The sequence below is a fragment of the Jaculus jaculus genome, chromosome 10 (genome assembly GCF_020740685.1).
Source record: "Jaculus jaculus isolate mJacJac1 chromosome 10, mJacJac1.mat.Y.cur, whole genome shotgun sequence".
NCBI classification, from domain to species: Eukaryota; Metazoa; Chordata; class Mammalia; order Rodentia; family Dipodidae; genus Jaculus; species Jaculus jaculus.
Genome location: NC_059111.1, coordinates 48,058,755 through 48,080,425, shown reverse-complemented (window position 1 = coordinate 48,080,425; position 21,671 = coordinate 48,058,755). Strand labels below are relative to the sequence as shown.

General features: G+C 36.8%; 1 protein-coding gene across 1 annotated transcript in view; it reads left to right on the top strand.

The window, feature by feature from the left end:
- The window catches only part of LOC123463958 (cadherin EGF LAG seven-pass G-type receptor 2-like), a 179,696-nt gene that overhangs the window by 23,123 nt on the left and 134,902 nt on the right, over positions 1 to 21,671 (top strand). The window contains exons 7-9 of the mRNA XM_045160057.1: positions 3,306 to 3,451; positions 5,273 to 5,455; positions 8,936 to 9,027. Coding sequence (XP_045015992.1) covers positions 3,306 to 3,451; positions 5,273 to 5,455; positions 8,936 to 9,027 — 421 coding nt within the window. The remainder of the gene's footprint in view (positions 1 to 3,305; positions 3,452 to 5,272; positions 5,456 to 8,935; positions 9,028 to 21,671) is intronic.

Sequence of the window (21,671 nt, the reverse complement as noted above, 5' to 3'; positions counted from 1 at the left end):
TAGCCCTAAGTGATCTATGGTTTTGTTGAGCTCTCTTACTTTACTGTTGAGTTTCTGTTTGGATGATCTGTGTATTACTGATAATGTTGTATTTAAGTCCCTAACTATGATGGAGTTGGTGGTTTGTTGGGCCCTGAGAAGCCCAGAAGTGAGGCCTAGTAGAACTTCCTGAGCCTAGCTAACGTTTGGTGACCTGTCTCTGACCAGCTAGGACTCAGCAGGGAGCCTAACTGCCTCTGGCCTGTTACCTCTGCAAAAAAGTTAGAGTTCCTGCATGTGCTTAGAGCCAGTCATTTCAAAAGATTTGATATGCTATTGTCCCTTACCCCTCATCCTTTCCTGAGATCCCCGCCTTCATTCTCAACATTATATAGGCAACCGCCTGTAACAATAAAGTGAGTTCCTGCTATGACAAGACCCCCCACTCAGTGTGGTTTTTCTCCGGTGACTAGGAGAGGTTCTGAGCCATCAACACTTGTCTTCCTCCTCAAATCTTTGTGAGGAACCAGCGGGCCTGGTCCCTCCTCAGCACTACCAGCCGGGGAGCTTGGCAGTGGTTATTTCTGTTTTATTGTCAAGTAGATTTTGTTTTATGAACTGTGGTGCCCCTGCATTCGGTCATAAAGCTTTATGACTGTGATATCCTCTTGATGGGTTGTTCCCTTGATAAGTAGGAAGTGGCCTTTGTCTTTTTTGATTATTTTCGGTTTGAAGGCTATTTTAACTGATATTAGTATAGCTATGCCTGCTTGTTTCTATTTCCCATTTGCTTGCCATATCATTTGCCACCCTTTAACCTTGAGGAGGTGTCTATCTTTAGTCATGAATTGGGTTTCTTGAAGAAAACAAATTGAGGGATCTAATTTTCTGATCTACCTGTTAGCTTATGTCTCTTGATGGGTGAATTAAGGCCATTAATATTTATGGTAATGACTATGAGGTTGATTTGATATCTGCTAGATTGTGTTGGCATATGTGGTTTGGAGTTTTCATGGACTTTGAAGTTTTTTGTGACTTCTCTGCATTTTGTTATTGTGATATGCTTCTTGTAGGTATTTGATGTTGATCATCTGATTCTTCTGTGTGGAGAATTCCTGAAATACTCTCTGTAGGTTTGGTTTTGTGTTAATATAATTGTAAAGCTGAGTTTTGTCATGGAAAGTTTTCCTTTCACTATCTATTATGAGGGATACTTTTGCTGGGTAAAGTAGTTTGGGTTGGAAACCATAGGTTCTTAGACTTTGCTGTTCTATTCCAGGCCCTTCTGGCTTTCAGGGTTTCCATTGAGAAGTCTGAAGTAGTTCTGATGGGTTTACATTTAAAAGGGATGTGCTGTTTTTCTCTAGCTGCTTTTAGGAGTTTCTTTTTGGTGTTAATGTTTAGAGTCTTAATGACAATAGGTCTTGGAGAGTTTCTCCTTTGTTCCAATCTGTATGGAGTTCTGTTAGCTTATTGTATCTGGAAGGCCTTTCTTTTTAGAGTGGAAAGTTTTCTTCAATTATTTTGTTAAATAAGTTCTCCATGCCTTTGGTCTGAATATCTTTCCCTTCTGGTTTTTTCATGATCTGGATGTTAGGATGTTTAAGGGTATCCCACAATTCCCTCATGTTCTGTTCACAAAAATTTTTGAATTTTTTGAAATTTTTGAACTCTTAATCTTTTTCTTCTGTCTTGTTTTCCAGACCTGAGTTACTATTCTCCACATGGCTGACTCTATTCTTGAGAGCTTCGAAAGAGTTTTGGGCTTGTTCAATTAGGTTTTCATTTTCTACTACTTTTCTATGTATAATTTCCATCCCTCTGTCAAGTTCCCTTTTCACATCATTTTATAATTTTCTTCATCCTTCTTGGTATTCATCTTGCATTTCTTTATGTCTTCATTTAGCATTGCCAGATGATTTTTGAGGTCATTGCTTTTATTGCCACTCTCTTTCATATCTCTTAACTGTCTTTGAACTCCTTCCATTTTTCTTATTTATTATGTCTATTTTAGTGATGGAAGCATCCACACAATTATCAGTCCTTTGTTGCTTTTTTGAAACTTCTACCAGTAGCATGGTCAAGGTTGCATTGGTAATAGTTTCATTTTGGTGTTCTGATCTTACTGCCTCTCCTATGTTTTGATTAGAGACATTCATTGTAGGACTGGGTGATCTTACTGGATTTACTTGCATTTGATTTTTCATTGTATTTCTTTTGTGCTGTGGTCTGCCCATCATAGTTAAGGGCAAAGAGAGTAGGACTGTGGTCTCAATGGGAGAGGGAAGTGGTGCCTCTTGGGGGAGCAGGCCTGAGCTCACATGTGGGAAAGCAGACAGGCAGAGTGGTCCTAAGCTCATGCATGGGTGGGTGGACAGAGCCTTTCTGCACTCACTCTTGAGTGGGTGGATCAGCCTGAACTCTCTGGAGCATGGCTCGCACGTGGTCAGTTGGATGGGTCTGAGCTCCTGTGCAGATGGTCAGCTGGAATGGCAAGTGGGTGGAAGGGCTGAGCAGACTCAGCTCTTGTAGGCAGGCAGATGGATAGTTCTAGCCTAAGCTTGTGCATGGCCAGAGTGCAGAGCTGGCTGGAGGTCACACATGGGTGAGAGTAGCAGGGATCTCCTCTGCCCAATGAGGCAAGTGGAACTATTCTGGCCTCTGTCCCCTTTCCTGAAGTAACTGCAGGAGTATTCTGAGGCTGGGATTATGGGTAGAATGGCTGTTTGTGGAGACTGGGGGACTGGTGGCCTACCTGAGAGTGGGGAAATCAGCTGATTACATTTTTTTCCACTTTGTGCCCTCCTACTGGTGTTCTGTTAGAGATTGCTCTCCACTAAAAGACTCAGTGAACACTTAATGCCTTGCCTTTCCTTCCTGGGGAGGTGCAGCGAGGTTAGGCAGATGCCATCTTAAAGTTATGACTTTTGACAGCATTTCATCACATCAGATAGGGGAATGAAAAATGAATATATTTAATCCTTTATGTTTAGTTGCCAAGAGTTTAATACATTAAATATCTGGAACAATGGAGATGCATCATGCCATTTTGTATTTCATTTTTTTCATTCCTTTTATGTCATGGAATTTTTGACACCTGGCACAGAATCAGAGGTTATATGATTGAAAATCAAGGCTTGTACAAAACTCTATGTTTTTTTTTTTTTTACCACAAATGAATTTTATCTACATGTGAACAGCTTTGAAACAATTAAATTATTTTATAAGTGGTATTGTCATAAATCCAGGATATAATTCTTTGAAAATGATACTCTAAGAATTGGTACTCTTGCCTCTTCAACTGTTTCTCATCACTGTTTTCCTAGGCAATTTCCTTTGAATTCTCTTAATGTGACTGAAAATAAGCCTATTGGGGAAATAATTGCAAGATTAAAAGCAACTGACAGAGATGAAGATAGCAGCATAATTTATTCCTTTAAAACACAAGAAGAAAGGTTTGGTCTGGACCCTTGTAAGTTTTAAATAAATTCTTCTAGTCTACTTTGGGTAAATAATCACTATTGAATTTTTATACTCCCTTTAGAACATAGCTGGTAAAAATACTCTTTTGAAGTTAAACACAGAGAAAGAAACACACCAAAAGCATGTGACAATTTATAGTTGTAATTCTCCTAGTTAAAATGACATCCTTATGAAATAATGAGTGGCATAAATTCTTGTTTTTATAAATGGCAATCATCTTTAGAGATAATTAGCACAAAAGCTTCTGTGAAATTCATATAAGCCAAATGTCACATAGCTATCTCCTAGATCTTATAAAAATTGGGAATTTTCTTGCATGATTTTAAGTTTTCATGTTTTATTTTGGCTAATGTTTACCCAGAATCAAATGGACAGGATTATTGTTCTGAAATATCTTTCATAAAGTGGCTCAGTCCCAATAAATCAATTGTGGATTCAAACAGAAAAACAGAAGCAGTGAAAGTATACCATGGTAGCTGGCCTGTTTTGTCTAATTCTAGAGCTGGATTTCAGGAAGGAAATGATGGTTATAAGCTAAAAAAAATGTTAATATAGGCTGGAATACAAAAGGATGCAGTAGATCCCAACAGCACCACTAAGACCAGTAGTAGTTCTTGTCTCTGACTTGGGTGGTATGAGAGTCCTGTAGAAGCTCTGGCCTTTCTTCAGAACACTGAATACATACACCTGTTATAGAAGTCAGAAAAATGGAAACATCATGGATGGCAAGGCAATTCCAAATTCAGATACACCTACTTCTTGCCAATAGGGATACAGTGGACCAGCTCACATGTATGTCAAGAAAGAAATAAAGGAAATGTTTGCTGCTGCTTTTCCAGTCTCCAAGTTGACCAAGACTCTTCCTATGGTCCACCCAAGCAAGAAACCATGAGTTCTGGAAGTATAGCATGGCTTAGCAGCTTGACACTTTAAAAAAAATCAATATGGTCATCCAATATTTGAGATAATTTATTAGACTCCTTACAGTAATTTATGCATGGTTTTTCAAAATGCAGATGTCTATTAAGTCAACTAAGATGTCAAAGAAATTAAGGATAATTTAGGTGAGTCCAAGGTCCTTTGGGAACTGTTAAGAGATTTGAGTTAAGGCCAATGCAGATAATTCCAGACCAAAAGGAAGAGAGTCTAGAAACTCTGAAAATGAAGATAAGTGACTTCAAGGAGGATTAGTTATTCTGGGCTATTTTTTTTTCCCCAAATTTTCCTCTGTTTGCCCCTGAACTCATTTTACATTTCTGTGTTCAATAAGAATAAGTTGAAAGTCACAAACTATGAAGGATAAGGTTATTTTCCATGTTCAAACAGATTAATGACTATTGTTTTAATTAATAAAATGCAATGCTTTGATACTTTTAAAGTAAGAGACCAGCTGTGTGGCTCATGCCTTTAACCTCAGCATTGAGGAGGTTGAGGTAGGTGGATCACCATGAATTCAAGACCAGCCTGGGCTGCAGAGTGAGTTCACAGTCTGCCTGGGCTAAGTAAGACACAACCTCAAAAATAAAATAGTAAAATTATAAAATAAGGATACCACTATCAACAGTTGGTAAATAAATGCAAAATAAATTTGAGACTTGAGGAAAACATGATGAAATAAATTTTTGCATGTAAATGTTTTAAAATATAAGCTAAAGCAGCATTTAAAAATATTTGCAATAAATATATAATTGCTAAATGTTACCTGATGAATAAAAAATGTATCCTTATGTGAACTTAAACATCTATATAAATAAACTAGGCATAAATCTTTAAATCATCCTTTTACTATTCTTTTAACTTCTTTAATTAGTCACAGGCATAATCACTCTACTTCAATCTTTGGAACTTGATAATCAAAATAATTCGAGAAGCTATTCTTTGGAAGTTGAGGCCAGGGATGATGGAAATAATACTGGCACTTATATGTTCACAATTTTTGTGGAGAAAGTGGATTATCCTATTTCCTGTGATTCAAGTTTTTCAACAGGAGCAGGTTGGTTGTAAGTCAATTTCATTTGAAAAAAAAATATTCATGACACAACTACATACTAAGAAAATATAATAGTGTGTGTGTGTGTGTTTGTGTGTATGGTCTTTTGTTTTGTGGGGTTTTTCTGAGCATTGTCCTTGTGCATGAAAGGTAACTATTCTACCAGGAACTACAACCCCAGCTCTAGTTATTTCTTTGAAATAGCATGTATCTCAGGCTGGTTATGCCTTATTCTTTTCTGTCAGTCTTTCAAGTGCTGAGTTTATTGAAAGATACAACCAGGTATAGTAAATTGTATAAAGAAATTAAAAGTTGAATAAAATGAAAGCCATACTATGCTTCTAAAAAGGAAAAAAAAATCAGGGTTAGTCTAGTGTAAATTACAATTATAGGGCTGGAGGGATGGCTTAGTGGTTAAGCATTTGCCTGCAAAGTCAAAAGCCCCTGGCTCAATTCCCCAGGACCTATGTTAGCCAAATACACAAAGGGGTACACATGTTTGGAATTTGTTTGCAGTGGCTGGAGGCCCTGGCGTGTCCATTCTCTTCCTTCCCTGCCCTCTCTCCTTCCCTCCCTCTTTCTCTGCCATGTAAATAAATAAAAAATAAAATATTTTAAATTCCAATTATAAGTATTTCTTTGTGTGACAGGTAGAGGTAGAATTATGAGAAAAGAATTCTGTTTATCTTTTATATGTGAGTTAGTAAGCCATAACATATGATTTATATCTACTTTATTGTCAAAGGTGTAAGAATAGTAATAGTAATGAAAAATTACCATTGTCTATGGTACATAGAAATTGACATTTTATGGTGGTTTGGAAAACCACACAATACTTTCAAAACTGTATAAATTTTATAAATCATTACCTCAGTTGTCTTTATTTGCTTATGCCTCAATGAGCTTGTACATTCTGTGAATATTTTTAAAATATAATCTTTTATTTTTTTGAGGTAGAGTCTCACTCTAGCTCAGGCTGACCTGGAATTCACTATGTAGTCTAAGGGTGGCCTCGAACTCATGGCAGTCCTTCTACCTCTGCCTCCCGAGTGCTGGGATTAAAGGTGAATGCCACCACACCCTGCAAATATAATCTTTAAAATATATGAATGTAATTGATACTTTGTGTCTGGTTAGATCTCAGCAATGTATATTAACTTGATTTCATTTTTGCTGGGTTAATGGGTCACAGAAATTATGTGTGTTCATGGTCATCTACATTCTTTCCAAGTATTTCTAATCTTAAGTACTTAGTTCTCTGTCATGCTAAAATCTTACTTCTAACTTTTCTGATTGCCTGCTTTTATTTCTGTCCCTGTTTATTTTTATTCAAAGAAACAAGTAAATAGACAACCATGAGATTAAAAAAATGTTGAGAGAGCATGTACTAAGGAGAGCATCATGAGAACACTTGCTCTTCCACACTGGATATCTGTCCATTGCTACTTGTGATCTCTTTTTCTCCACAAACCTCATCTACTTTCCATCTTTAGAAGCATGACCCACTTGTACTCTAAAAAGTTAAGACACACACATTTCCTTCTTTGAATCAAAATATGGCTTCTAATATACATAATTATACTTTTATCTGAAAGGAATTATCAAAAAGACTATCAGAGGCTAAACTTAAAGCAAGTCCTAGATAAGTCATGGCTGGACTTAGCTTTCAGTTTTGCCTTTTGTAAATAGTTTCTTTTTGATCATTGCAAAATGAATTGATGTTCTTTGTAAATTCCTTTCAATCTCTCTAAATTACAGTCAGCTTTAAAAAGATAAAAAATGATCTCAATGTCATTCTGACCTAATTTCTTCCAGACTTACTTGCTTAAGCCAACATGACCTGCAAAGGCTCTCTCAAGGTCTGGAGCCCCTGTCCTGTCATGTTACTTGTTTCCTTAAGACAAAGGCAAACTCTGAAGAATTCAGTTTCTATATAACACGATGTAACATTATGAATTTGCCCACAAAAGGACATTGATACACTTTTCAAGAACCAATTTGGCACACACCTACTCAGTTCACTTGTCTTTATTTACCTAGCTGTGGTAACTAACTGGAGAAAATTGCTAAATCAGAGAAACTGCCACCTACACATTGACTGAAATGAAGACTCAAAATAAGTTAGTCTCAGTAACACAAAAATTAGAAATATTCAAAGAACATTAGGATTTTTCAAGAACACCTAATCTAAAGTACACAACACTATTCACTGGACTTGATACCCAAGAGCCATGCTCAAAATAAATAAGAGTCCTCTTCTAGAGAAAAGAATGTAATAGTGAGAATCACAAAACCAAGGAAGATGCTACCAGATGGAAAAGCTGTTAGAGGTGTTTACTTGCAAAGACTGCTGACCCAGGATTAATTCCTCAGCACCCAAAGAAATCCAGATGCAAATGTGCCTACAACTGTGAGACACAGAGATAGAAAAATTTGATACTCGTGGGCTATCTAGTCTGACATTCATTTGTAGGCTGGAGGTTCATTTGCATTGGCAAGACACCCTGTCTCAAAGGAAGTAGAGCACAGATATCTCAAAGTAGTACTCTGGCCTCCACATGTGTGCTATAATATTTGCACATATATGTGCAAACACAAACAAATGATAAATACTAAAAATGTTAATTTCTAAATGAAAATTTGAATTTTATTTACTTTAAATATCTATTAAAATAATTAGCATGAATGTGTATTCCAGCTACTTGGAAGGCTGAGATAGGAGTATTACTTCAGATCATGTATTGGACACCAGCCTAGAAAACATTATTGAGATCATCTCAAAAAAAATAAATAGGTCTTAATAAATGGCTTGGTAGTTAAGGTGCTTGCCTGCAAAGCCTAAGGACACATATTCTACTGTCCAGGGCCCACGTAAGTCAGATATACATGGTAATGCAAATATGGTCACACATGCGCACAGGTGGTACATGCATTTGGCTTTGGATTGCATAAGTTGGAGGCCCTGGCACACCAGTTCTCTCTCTCTCTCACATACACACTGATAAGAAAATTACAAAAAAAAAAAATAATATGAAACCCAAAAAGATCTGGATATTACTGGGAATGAATAAAATGGCTTTTTTTTTTCTATACCGGATATCATTAAGAAATCTGCTTAAACTAGAACTTATTATGCCTATTGGTGGCTTACAGCAGCCACAGGAAACTAGAAATCTATGAAAAGACTTTAGAGATGGCCCAGTAGTTAAATGCACTTGCTTACAAAGCCTGATGGCCTGGGTTCAATTCCCTAGTACCTCTAAAGCAAGATGCACAAAGTGATGCATGCATCTGGAGCTCTTTTACAGTGTTAGAAGACCTTGGCTTGCCCATACTTACCCTGTTGGCCTTTTCCTCTAACCCTACCTCAAATGAATGAATGAATAAATAAACATACATGTGCATAGATAAGTATATATATAAAAGAAGTATCTGAAAAATGTTTGGCTTTGCATGCTGGTCATGATTTATGCACTTGTGCAGGTGCCTCAGTGTCTGTTCCAGAAAACATTCCTGCATTTGCTGTCATCTATATGATCCTCTCCAGAGACCCAGATCCTGAACAAGAAGTTGAAGTAGGTTTTTAATTATGTATTTTTTCCAAATTTGGATGATCAATTTTCAGTGAGCAATTTTTCCCCAGTTTAGTTTTTATATTAGAGAAGTAATTTGAATTTTTAATATTACAATGGAGAACAAAAGTAGAACATGAAAGAATTAAGCTAAAATGATCTGGAAACACATTAAAAATGTAGGTATTACAGTTATTGGCATTTATATGATGACTTTTTCTTTTTTTTGGTGTTTCGAGGTAGGGTCTCACTCTGGCACAGACTGACCTGGAATTCACTATGAGTCTCAGGGTGGCCTCGAACTCTTGGCGATCCTCCTACCTCTGCTGGGATTAAAGGCTTGTGCCACCTCGCCCAGCTATCTGATGACTTTCATATATTCTACTAAATTCCTTCATTGTTCATTTCCTCTCATTCATCCCAATCTGCAATATTTCTCTATTATGCATATATTTTACATAAAATATATTTTAGGTCTTTAGCTTATTTTGGTTTCAGCAATAACTTGTAAAGAGTACAGGATTAATAAACAACTGACACAAAATAGTTAGAGTTAAAGAATAAATTTAAGATAATTTATTTATCACTTTGTTTCTCAGAATTTTATGCTATAACATGACCAATAACCTAGTTATAGTTATAAGAAATGCATTTGTTTCTTGATTAAATTATAAATCATATTAATAGACTGTAATACTCTATCAAAGTGTTATGATTCAGTTAAATTCCCCCAAAACAGATTTAGAATCTTTTTAGATGGTCCTGGTTGAAGCTAAAGTTACAGAGATTATCTCTCAGAAGTATTTAGCCTCTATAGAATTTTTATGCCTGCTTGATTATGAAGTATTGTCCAGAACACTTAGTTAATTATTTTGCCATATTATTTTTACACTGAGGATAGACATCAACATAATAAATTATAATTCTTGTTTACCAGGTGTGGAAAGCCTCATTTGTATGTGTCTGTGTGCCTCTGTAGGGGAAGGAACCAGAAGAATATAGAGGTTGTGTGTTTAAGACCTGAGTGTTTATGTGTAGGGGGGAGGGTATAGAATAGATATATCCTTAAATTTTTATTATAGCTATATTTACAAACATTTATTTTCCACAAGTAAATAATGTAATACAATTTGGATTTTATTATAAAAATAATAAGAAAAAAGTAACAAAATAAAGACTTAGAAGATGAAATTGTTTGGCAAATCCAAAATCACAAAGAAAAAGAGAAAAACAAAAGGAGATGTTTCCTGTATGACTGCTGAGTGGATTTTACACTATCATAAATCAAGTATGGTTGTTCATCTACACACAAGTAAAAGCAAATTCATATGCCTAATAAAATGGCTGTAATATCATTTTATAAATGTTGAAAATCACATCTCCCAGGTTTTACTGTTTTGCTTTGAGTCAGAATTTGGATGTATGTTTTTACAATTTATCCTCTTTGTGAGATTGTTTCACAATCTACAATACTCACTTTGAGCCTAGGCACTGTTACCCCATTACTAGTGAGAATAACAGCAGACAAGAACATTTCATTGCTTGTATGTATAAACAGTATATTTGACCAAAGCATTATATTTTTATATAGAAAACTAATACTCACTGTGATCAAAAAGTTTCTTCCAAACAGCTCCTCACATGTACCTCTTTAGATACATTTACAGTATACAAGAGGGAACAACTTCTCAGTCTGAAAGCAGCAGTAAATGTACTGTTAGAAAGTAAGCTAATTTTGAATCCAATGACATCTATTTACCAAAAATATCTTAGTACTAAAGTATAAGAGAAAAAAAAATGGAAAAAGTACAGCTAAAATCATGAAAGAATGTTCAAATTGTCTTTGAAGTCTGGAAACAAAAGCAAGTGCACAATTTATTTATGGGTTCTGTCTTCACAGAATTAAGTTTGGTGTAGCTTTTGCCAAATAATTGCATTAAAAATGTCAGTTCAAAATTCATGCTTTTATAGTAATATATCAACTACATTTGTTGTCCTTTTTAAATTTTATTTATTTATTTTTAGTTTTTAGTATTGAATTCTTCAGCTAATGCCATTGTGTACTTTGCTCTGAATTCACATACTGGTGTCATTTCCAAAACCATGGAGCCTCCTTTGGATTATGAAACCAACTGCAAGGTGAGAAAAAAATAGGACATACACATCACAAATGCCTTTGCATACTCTGCTGTTAAAACTCTTAAAATTTACCTGAAGCAAAATAATGTCTCGAACATTATCTGGTTTGCCCTGCTGAAGTAGAAATTCACTAAAAACCTAAGTTGGTTTGATTATTTTATGATGATTTGATTATTTTATGGTCTTACTAGACTTCATTGAAGTGTTATTTCAGTTCTTATGCATGTTTCTGGTGGGTATATATAACATTTGGAAAGAGTTTGAGTCTATCTTCAAAAGGCCAGAAGTCATCCGGTTAAGATGGTGGCATAGGTACCATGCCAAAGCAGCCTAGGGGGAAAAGAGCCAAAAAAAAAATCTCAGAAAAATACACACTTTTACTAAAAAGTGAGGTGTATAGAAAATTGAAACAGCAGCCAAGAAGTAGGAGAGATCCAGAGCATCCAGAGCCCACACAAGCTGGCAGAAGCAGCTCCGGCAGGTCTGACAACCACTGTGGCAGCTGCGCCACACCAGAAAGCCACGAGGCTTGGTTTGAGCAGCAGGAAAAGGCACGTGAGGGGAGTTTCCACTCACACTGGAGCTCTTTGCAAACTCAAGAAACATGAAGGGAGAGTGGCAGTGAAAAACGGGGGAGCAGACCACAAGGTAGAAGAACACATGGAACAGCAAGAGAACTACAACAGCATCTGCAGCCTCCCCTCCCCAATGCCAGTGCCCAGCTCCAGCAAACAGAGCAGCGGTCCAGGGACCCAGCCATGCCAACTTGAACCAACAGCAGGACCCAAGCAAGAGCAGAGGTAACTGGGATTACACCAGGGAAGGGTCTCACCTGGTCACAAGCTGACTTGGAACCCTCAACAGATCAGAAATCTTAACCTCCTTGTTTTCAGGATTAAGGGTGTGGGTGGGGCACCACACACCCTAAGGGTCAGTTAGAGATATGGTTGTCATAATGCCTACTCTTGGATAAATACTCTGAGCTGTTTTTCCTTGAAAGAGTACATTGTTTAGCTGAATTTTAGAATCTGCCTGTATTTTGTTCCACTCAATCTGCTTGAATACTTTCATAGCAGGCAAACCCAACAACTAGGGTTACTTTTGAAGATACTCTAAGAGTCTTGATAGCAACACCTAATGCCTTAAGCTGCTATTCTGAAGTTATATAACATCAGATTGTCTGATACATCTAATAATACCCAGCTAACTAGAAAATCCAATCATTAAATAATCCAGTATGCAAAAAGATATACATTATAACACAAGAAACACCAAAAATCAAGACAACATAAATCCACCAAAAAGTATTATTGCATCAGAAATGACCTCCAGTGAGAACGAGTTAGAGGAAATGCCTGAGAAAGATTTCAAAAGAATGATTATAAGTATGTTCAAAGAAGTCAAAGAAGAAACCAAAGGAATGAAATAGGAAATCAAAGGAATCAAAGAAAACACAAGACACCAATTTAATGAAATAAAGAGGTCAATACAAGACAAAAATAAGGAAACAGAAATAATAATTTTTAAAAAAGCCAGTCAGAATTACTAGCAATGAAGAATACAGTTAATGAAATAAAAAACTCTGTAGCAATCTCACCAATAGAAAGGATGAAGGAGAGGACAGAATATCTAAACTAGAAGACAAGCTGGCAGATATAATACAGTCCAACAAAGAGAAAGACAAAGTAATAGAAAAGTACGAGTGGGAATTTCAAGATATGCAGGACACTATGAAAAGATCAAACATAAGAATTCAGGGCATAGTAGAAGGAAAAGAATTTCACTCCAAAGGCACAGTAGGCATTTTCAACAAAATCATAGAAGAAAACTTCCCCCAATTTGGAAAAGAGGTGCCAATGCTAATACAGGAATCCTTTAGAATACCAGCCAGACAAAACCTGGAAAGAACCTCTCCTAGACATATTTTAACCAAACTACCAAACACACAAACCAAAGAAAAAATATTGAAAGCAGTCAGAGAGAAAAATCAAGTTACCTACAAAGGCATGCCTGTCAGGATTACAGCAGATTACTCAACACAAACTTTAAAGGCTAGAAGGACATGGAGTGATGTATTCACAGTCCTGAAAGATAACAACTGTCAACAAGGTTACTTTACCTGCAAAACTATCCATTCAAATAGATGGAGAGATAAGGACATTGCATTACAAAAACAACATAAAGGAATATTTGAAGACAAAACCAGCTCTACAGAAAGTACTTGTAAGAATTCTCCATGCTGAAGAAAAAGAAAAGCACACATACAAGGAACAGGGAAAATAAACAAACAATACTCAAATACTAATTAACACAAGAGAGCAAAGGTAATACTGGAAGAACTACAAAAAAATGGCAGAAATGAATACACACCTTTCAATATTGTCTCTTAATATCAACAGCCTCAAAGCACCAACAAAAAGGCATAGGTTCACAGACTGGGTTAAAAAGTAGGATCCTTCAATTTTTTGTCTCCAAGAAACCCACCTTTCTACCAAGGATGGACACTAGCTTAGGGTGAAAGGTTGGAAAACAGTGTTTCAAGCAAATGGACCTAGAAAACAAGCAGGGGTTGCTATACTAGTATCTGACAAGGTAAACTTCAGTCTAACATTAGTTAAAAAAGATAAGGACAGGGCTGGAGAGATGGCTTAGCGGTTAAGCGCTTGCCTGCGAAGCCTAAGGACCCCGGTTCGAGGCTCGGTTCCCCAGGTCCCACGTTAGCCAGATGCACAAGGGGCGCACGCGTCTGGAGTTCGTTTGCAGAGGCTGGAAGCCCTGGCACACCCATTTTCTCTCTCTCCCTCTATCTGTCTTTCTCTCTGTGTCTGTCGCTCTCAAATAAATAAATAAATAATTAAAAAAAAAAAAGATAAGGACGGTCACTTCATACTGATTAAAGGCACCCTCCAACAGAAGGACATTACAATCTTAAACATATATGCACCTAACATGGGGGCCCCAAATTCATCAAACAAACACTGTGAGAACTAAGGTCACAGATAACACCAAACACAGTGGTAGTGGGTAACTTCAACACCCCACTCTCATCAATTGACAGGTCATCCCAGGAAAAAAGAAACAGAGAGGCATCTGGACTAAATGAGGTCATAGAAGGAATGGACCTAATAGATATCTACAGGACATTTCATCCAAATGCTTCAGAATATACATTCTTTTTTTTTTTTTTTAAATTTTTTTTTTTATTTGAGAGAGACAGACACAGAGAGAAAGACTGATAAAGGGAAAGAGAGAGAGAGAATGGGCGCGCCAGGGCCTCCAGCCTCTGCAAACGAACTCCAGATGCGTGTGCCCCCTTGTGCATCTGGCTAACGTGGGACCTGGGGAACCGAGCCTCAAACCAGGGTCCTTAGGCTTCACAGGCAAGCGCTCAACCGCTAAGCCATCTCTCCAGCCCCAGAATATACATTCTTTTCAACACCACATGGAACATTCTCTAAAATAGACCATATATTAGGATACAAAGCAAATCTTAACAAATATAGGAAAACTGAAATAATTCCCTCTATTCTATCTGACCACAATGGAATCAAACTACAAATCAATAGCAATAAAGGCTATAGAGCATACACAAAATCATGGAAATTAAACAACATACTACTAAGTAATGAATGGGTCAATGAATAAATCAAGAAGGAAATCAAAAAAATTATAGAGTCAAACAATAATGAGAACACAACATACCAAAATCTCTGGGACACAATGAAGGCAGTCCTAAGAGGTAAATTTATAGCTTTAAGTGCCTATACTAAGAAATCAGAAAAGTCACAAGTAAATGACCTAATGCTTCACCTAAAAGCCTTGGAATAAGATAAAACAAGGCAAGGCAAAAATCAGCAGATGGGAAGAAATAATAAAGATTAGGGCAGAAATTAATGAAATAGAAACAAAAAAATCCAAGGAATCAATGAAACAAAGAGTTGGTTGTATGAAAGGATAAACAAGATTGATAAACCCATAGCAAATCTGACCAAAAGAAAGCAAGAAGAGACACAAATTAATGAAATTAGAGATGAAAAAGGTAATATCACAAACATGCCAGAGAAATTCAAAAAATCATAGGGACACACTATAAAAGCACATACCCCACAAAGTATGAAAATCTGAAAGAAATGGATGATTTCCTTGATTTATATGACCTACCTAAACTAAATCAAGATGATATTAATAACTTAAATAGGCCTATATCAAGCATGGATATCCAAACATTTATCAAAAATCTCTGAACTAAAAAAAGCCCAGGCCCAGATGGATTCACTGCTGAATTTTACCAGACCTTCAGGGAATAACTTATGCATTGCTTCTTAAGATTTTCCATAAAATAGAAAAAGAAGGAATCCTACAATATCCCTTCTATGAAGTCAGCATCACCCTTTTACCAAAGACAGGCAAAGATAGAACAGAAAAAAGAAAAAAGAAAATGACAGACCAATCTCCCTCATGAACATAGATGCAAAAATTCTCAACAAAACATTGGCAAACAGAATACAAGAATATATCAAAAAGATCATTCACCCTGACCAAGTAGGCTTTATCCCAGAGATGCAGGGATGGTTCAACATATGCAAATCAATAAATGTAATACTTATATAAATGGGGTGAAGGACAAGAATCATATGATAATCTCATTAGACACAGAGAAAGCTTTTGACAAAATCCAACATCCCTTCGTGGTAAAAGTCCTACAGAGACTTAATAGAAAGAACATACCTCAATATAATAAAGGTTATTTATGACCAGCCTACAGCCAACATATTACTAAATGGGGAAAAATTGGAAGCTTTTCCACTAAAATCAGGAACAAGACAAGAGTGTCCACTGTCCCCACTTTTATTTAATATAGTACTGGAAGTCTTAGCCATAGCAGTAAGGCAAGAGACACACATAAAAGGGATACAAATTGGAAAGGAAGAGATCAAGTTATCATTATTTGCAGATGACATGATTGTATACATAAAGGACCCTAAAGACTCTACTAGCAAGCTGTTAGACCTGATCAAAACCTACAGCAATGTAGCAGAATACAAAATCAATACACAGAAACCAATAGCCTTAATATATGCTAACAACAAACACACAGAAGATGAAATCAGAGAATCCTTCCCATTTACAATTGCATAAAAATAAATAAATAAATAAATAAATAAATAAATAAATAAATAAATAAATAAAGTACCTTGGAATAAACCTAATCCAGGAGCAAAAGTATCTCTATAATGAGAACTTTAAAGCAGTTAGGTGAGAAATTGCAGAAGACACTAGAAAGTGGAAAAACTTCCCTTGTTCCTGGATTGGAAGAAACAATATTGTGAAAATGGCAAACTTACCCAAAGCAATCTACACATTTAATGCAATCCCCATCAAAATTCCAAAGGCATTCTTCAAGGAAATTGAAAAAATAATCCAAAACTTCGTTTGGAATCACAAAATACCTCAAATACCTAAAATAATACTGAGTAACAAAAATAAGGCAGGAGGTATCACCATACCTGATTTTAACCTATACTACAGAGCCATAGTAACAAAAACAGCTTGGTACTGGCACAAAAACAGACATGTAAATCAGTGGAACAGAATAGAGGACCTAGATATAAGTCCAGGTAGCTATAGCCTCCTGATATTCAATAAAAATGCCAAAAATACTCATTGGAGAAAAGACAGCCTCTTCAGGAAATGGTGATGGGAAAACTGGATATGTATCTTTAGAAGGATGAAAATAGATTCTTCTCTCTCTCCATGCATAAGAATTAAATCCAAATGGATTAAAGACCTTAACATCAGACCTGAAACTCTGAAATTGTTAGAGAAAAAAGTAGGGGAAACCCTTCAACATATTGCTCTTAGCAAAGACTTTCTGAATACAATCCCAATTGTTCAGGCGATAAAACCACCAATTAACCACTGGGACCTCATGAAATTACAAAGATTTTGTACTGCAAAGGATACTGTGAATAAATCTAAGAAGCAACTTACAGAATGGGAAAAATCTTTGCCAGCTATTTATCTGATAGAGGCTTAATATCTAGGATATACAAAGAACTCAAAAAGTTAAATAATAAGAAATCAAACAAGCCAATTAACAAATGGGCTATGGAACTAAATAGAGAGTTCTCAAAAGAAGAAATATGGATGGCTTATAAGCATCTAAAAGAATGTTCTACATCACTAGTCATCACCGAAATGCAGATTAAAAGTACATTGAGATTCCATCTCACTCCTGCCAGATTGGCTACCATCATGAAAACAAATAATCATAATAAGTGTTGGCAGGGATGTGGAAAAAGAGGAACCCTTCTACACTGCTGGTGGGAATGCAATCTGGTCCAGTCATTGTGGAAATCTGTGTGGATGTTCCTAAGAAAGCTAAAGATTGATCCACGATATGACCCAGCTATAGCACTCCTAGGCATGTATCCTACTGAGTCATCCCATTTCTTTAGAAGTACATGCTTGACCATGTTTATTTCCTGGCCCCAACCTGCGGGGCCAATGTTATGCGGGGTGGTCGAGAAGGGCTGCAACCTGAAAGAACGGATGGGAAAGAAGAAGGAGACCAAGTGGAGGTTTTGTCAAGGTCATGTTTAATGTTGGATTTTTTAGCTCTTTTATAATCAACCAGCAGGTAGGGCAATAAGTGGGGGGGAAGGGAGAGGGGGTACAAGGAAAGAGGAAGTAGGGCCACCTGGCAGTAATCTTCTGGAACATCTTCTCAGAATCTCTCTTGTGACGTCTCCCAGAGCAGCTGTTTGTTCTCGGGGGAGGGGCTGCATGAGAGCTGCTAGTTCTCTTTTGTCCTCAGGGCAGTGAGGGGCTATATGAAGGCTGTTAGTTCTTCTTTTGTCCTAGGGCGGTCAGGTCATGGTCTCTGACAATTTCCCCTCAATTCATAATAGCTGGGAAAGGGAACCAGTCTAGATGTTCCTCAACTGATGAGCGGATAAAGAAGATGCAACACATTTATACAATGGTGTTCTACTCAGTGGTAAAGAAAAATGAAGTTATGAAATTTGCAGAAAAATGGATGGATCTAGAAAGAATTATACTAAGTGAGGAAACCCAGTCCCAGAAAGCCAAGCACTGCATGTTCTCATTCATATATGGATTCTAGCTACAGATGATTGTGCTTCTGCGTGAGAAGGAAAAAAAAAAAAACAAAAAACTCAGTAGCAGAGACCAGTAAGTTAAAAATGAGATATAAAGGGAAGGTAAAGGAAGAGAGGAGGGTATTTAAGAGGTTTTTATTGTATATATGTAAGTAGAAGAATAGATTTGTAGGGGTGAAAAGGCTCAAGTGTGGTCAGGGGAAGAGATTGAGTAAAGGAAAGGTGGAGGGAGGGCTAATCAAAATCTAAGAGGTTCCAAATAAATCATATGGAATCCTCTGGTTTTGGACAATGGAACACTCAGGAGACATAGATCATTGTTAGAAAATTTTCAGTGGCAGGGATGGGATGTCTCCAGTGAGTTGTTGGCCAGGAAGGTCCCTGATGCCCCCAAAACATTATGGGCCATTGCTGAGGCCCTTGGTTTCCCACCAGGAATAGATGGTAAGACCCTATTGCTGAACAGTCCTCATACTTGGGCTGCAAGGCCACTAAGAAATCCTGCTGGAGCTGAGATGATTACCTCCTCCACATAGACCAGCTGACAAAAATCTGGAAGAAGCCATTCTATGTGTAGTTCAATGGGAGAAAGAGATATCACCAGTGAAGATACTCAACAGTGGACACTGCAAGCTTTATAATTGGCCAGCCATGCCAAATGAGCCAACGGGTGCAATAGTGGCAGGTCTGTCATGGTGGAAACCAACTGCCCACCAATTGGACTGGAGTCCTGCTTCATGGGGGGTAATACATCCCTGATACTGAAAACTTAAAACAGGGGTAGTCATGAGCCCTAGGGGGTAACATCTGCTGGTGTCTGGATAAACATATATACTATGCTTATCAAATGGCCCAGTAAGCACTTCTCTTAATATTTATACCGTTATATTAATGCTACTCTCACTTTGGGTAGAGAATCTTCTCTTTTCAGATGGCAGTGACCTTGGGATGACTCAGAACATATCATAGTACTGGAAATAAGTGACTGGAGTACTGAGTAACATCTCTATCACAGCTTCCAAGGCTCAGGGTCTAATGTGGAAGAGGTGGCAGAAAGAATGTAAGAGCCAAAGGGAGGGTAGGACTCCTTACCACATACTCCCTCCAGACATAAAATGGCCTGGATATCCATGACCGCACAGTGCCTGACACTACCTACACAAGACCATCATAAGAGGAGGAAAAGATGATGACATCAAAATAAAAGAAAGAGTGATTGAGATGGGGAGGGGATATGATGGAGAATGGAATTTCAAAGGGGAAAGGGGGGGAGAGGGTATTACCATGGGATATTTTTTATAATCATGGAAAATGTTAATAAAATTGAGAAAAAAGTCTAGGGAAGGGCCTTGGGGGGCGGGATGTCACTCAGTGGTAGAAGAGCTCTTGTCTGCCATGTTAAAAGCCCTATGTCCTAATGTTAATAAAATTGAGAAAATAAATAAATAAATAAAAAGGCCAGGATTGCAACACTCTTCTATGTAAGTACATATGAAGTTATGCCTCTACATACTCTTGAATTTTATGCAAAATTACATATGCTTTTTACTTCACTTAATTGTGGGTATTGGCCTCTTTTTCTTATTCAGTTTACTCAGATTGCAATATTTAGAAAGATGAAAGAGGTAGAAAGAGACAGAGTCATATTACAAATTTTCCTTTCCTACCAAATCATCTCATGAAAGGGACCATTTACAATTCAAATGTTTTCCTGTATGTATAAGCATTTCTCAATGTTTCCTGATTTATCTGGCTTTGACCTCTTAAAATCTTCTGATCTAGACAATGAGTTTATAAAATACAAATCTTTGGAACAGAAATTTTTTTCCTTAAGTAGTATTACTATTTATCCTCGGTTGCATGTGTGTGTGTGTGTGTGTGTGTGTGTGTGTGTGTGTGTGTGTGTGTGTATGTGTGTGTGGACTTAAATACCATGGTTCACATGTAAAAGTCAGAGGAAGACCTTGGATGCTAGAGTGTTCATTCTTACATTCTCCCTTGAGTCATGTTATCTTGTTTGTCACTGTGTATGCCAGCCTGTGCTTGTCCTTAGGCTTCCCTGCCTAACATCTCTCTGGAGGAGGGCTGGTGTTACAGATGTGACCCACTACATCCAGCTTTATGTAGTGAGTCAAACTCAGATTGTCATGCTGGTGTGGCAAGTGTTTCATGCACTGTAACATCTCCCTAGATTACTATCTACTTATTATCTATCTATCTATCTATCTATCTATCTATCTATCTATCTATCTATCATCTATCATCTATCATCTAATCTATATACTTTGTTTACTTAAATGGTGAAATATTTGTTTTTCATGTGAAATTCTAGTAAATCCTTTTGACTTTCAATATCTTCTTATTTAAGTTATTGGTGAAGTAGAATTGTTAATGGGGGAGAGGGTAGATGGATTAAGTGCACTTTAATATAATGTTGCTATATACATAACCTTCTTATTTATTTTAAAATTAAGTTTAATCAATGAAAACCAGTCTTTGACTTTATCAGACTAGTCATTACCTTCCCTTAAGAGACTACATTTCTCAATTGCTTGATGGAGTTAGAAAACATTAAAAATGAAATTTTATACTTTTGAAGTCTATGAAATACCTGAGTGTGTGTGTGTGTGTGTGTGTGTGTGTGTATCAAATTTTCCAAAAGTACCATGACCTTCATATTTTTAAAATATTTTATTTTTATTTATTTGAGAGAGAGAGATGCAGAAATAGGTAGGGGGAGAGAAAGAAAAGGAGAGAGAATGAGAATGGGTGTGCCAGGGACTTCAGCCACTGCAAACAAACTCTAGATGTGTGCACCTGCTTGTGAATCTGGCTTATGTGTATCCTGAGGAGTCAAACCTGAGTCCTTTGGATTTGCAGGCAAGTGCCTTAGCCGCTAAGCCATCTCTCCAGCCAGACCTTCATATTTTTATCTAAACAATAAGAATTGCCATTTCATTTTTGACATTTCAATAAATTTAAATCTGATATGCTGTTATAAATGTAGTAGAAAGTTGTTTTATGCTATAACATAAATTACTAAACAGGTGGAAGGTAGCATTAATTGCAGGTGTCTATATAACATTTGAGATATTCCTTTCCACAGATTTTCTTGTGGTGCTTTCAAGTGGTCAATGTTCAAATGATTAATGTTTTTTTTTTTTTTTTTTGCATCTAGCTTTTTTAAAAAAGGTGTTTTTTTTTTTCCCCCTTATTTGATCTCTCTATGTCTATATATGGGGTTGCAGGTACATGGGTATATTGCATGAGTGTGTGCTTGCATGTGGTGTTCAGAGAAGGACTTGGAGAGTCACCTTCAGATATATCATTCTCCTTTTTTAACACAGAATTTCTCATTGGCCTAGCTCAACAATTTGGGTAGACTTG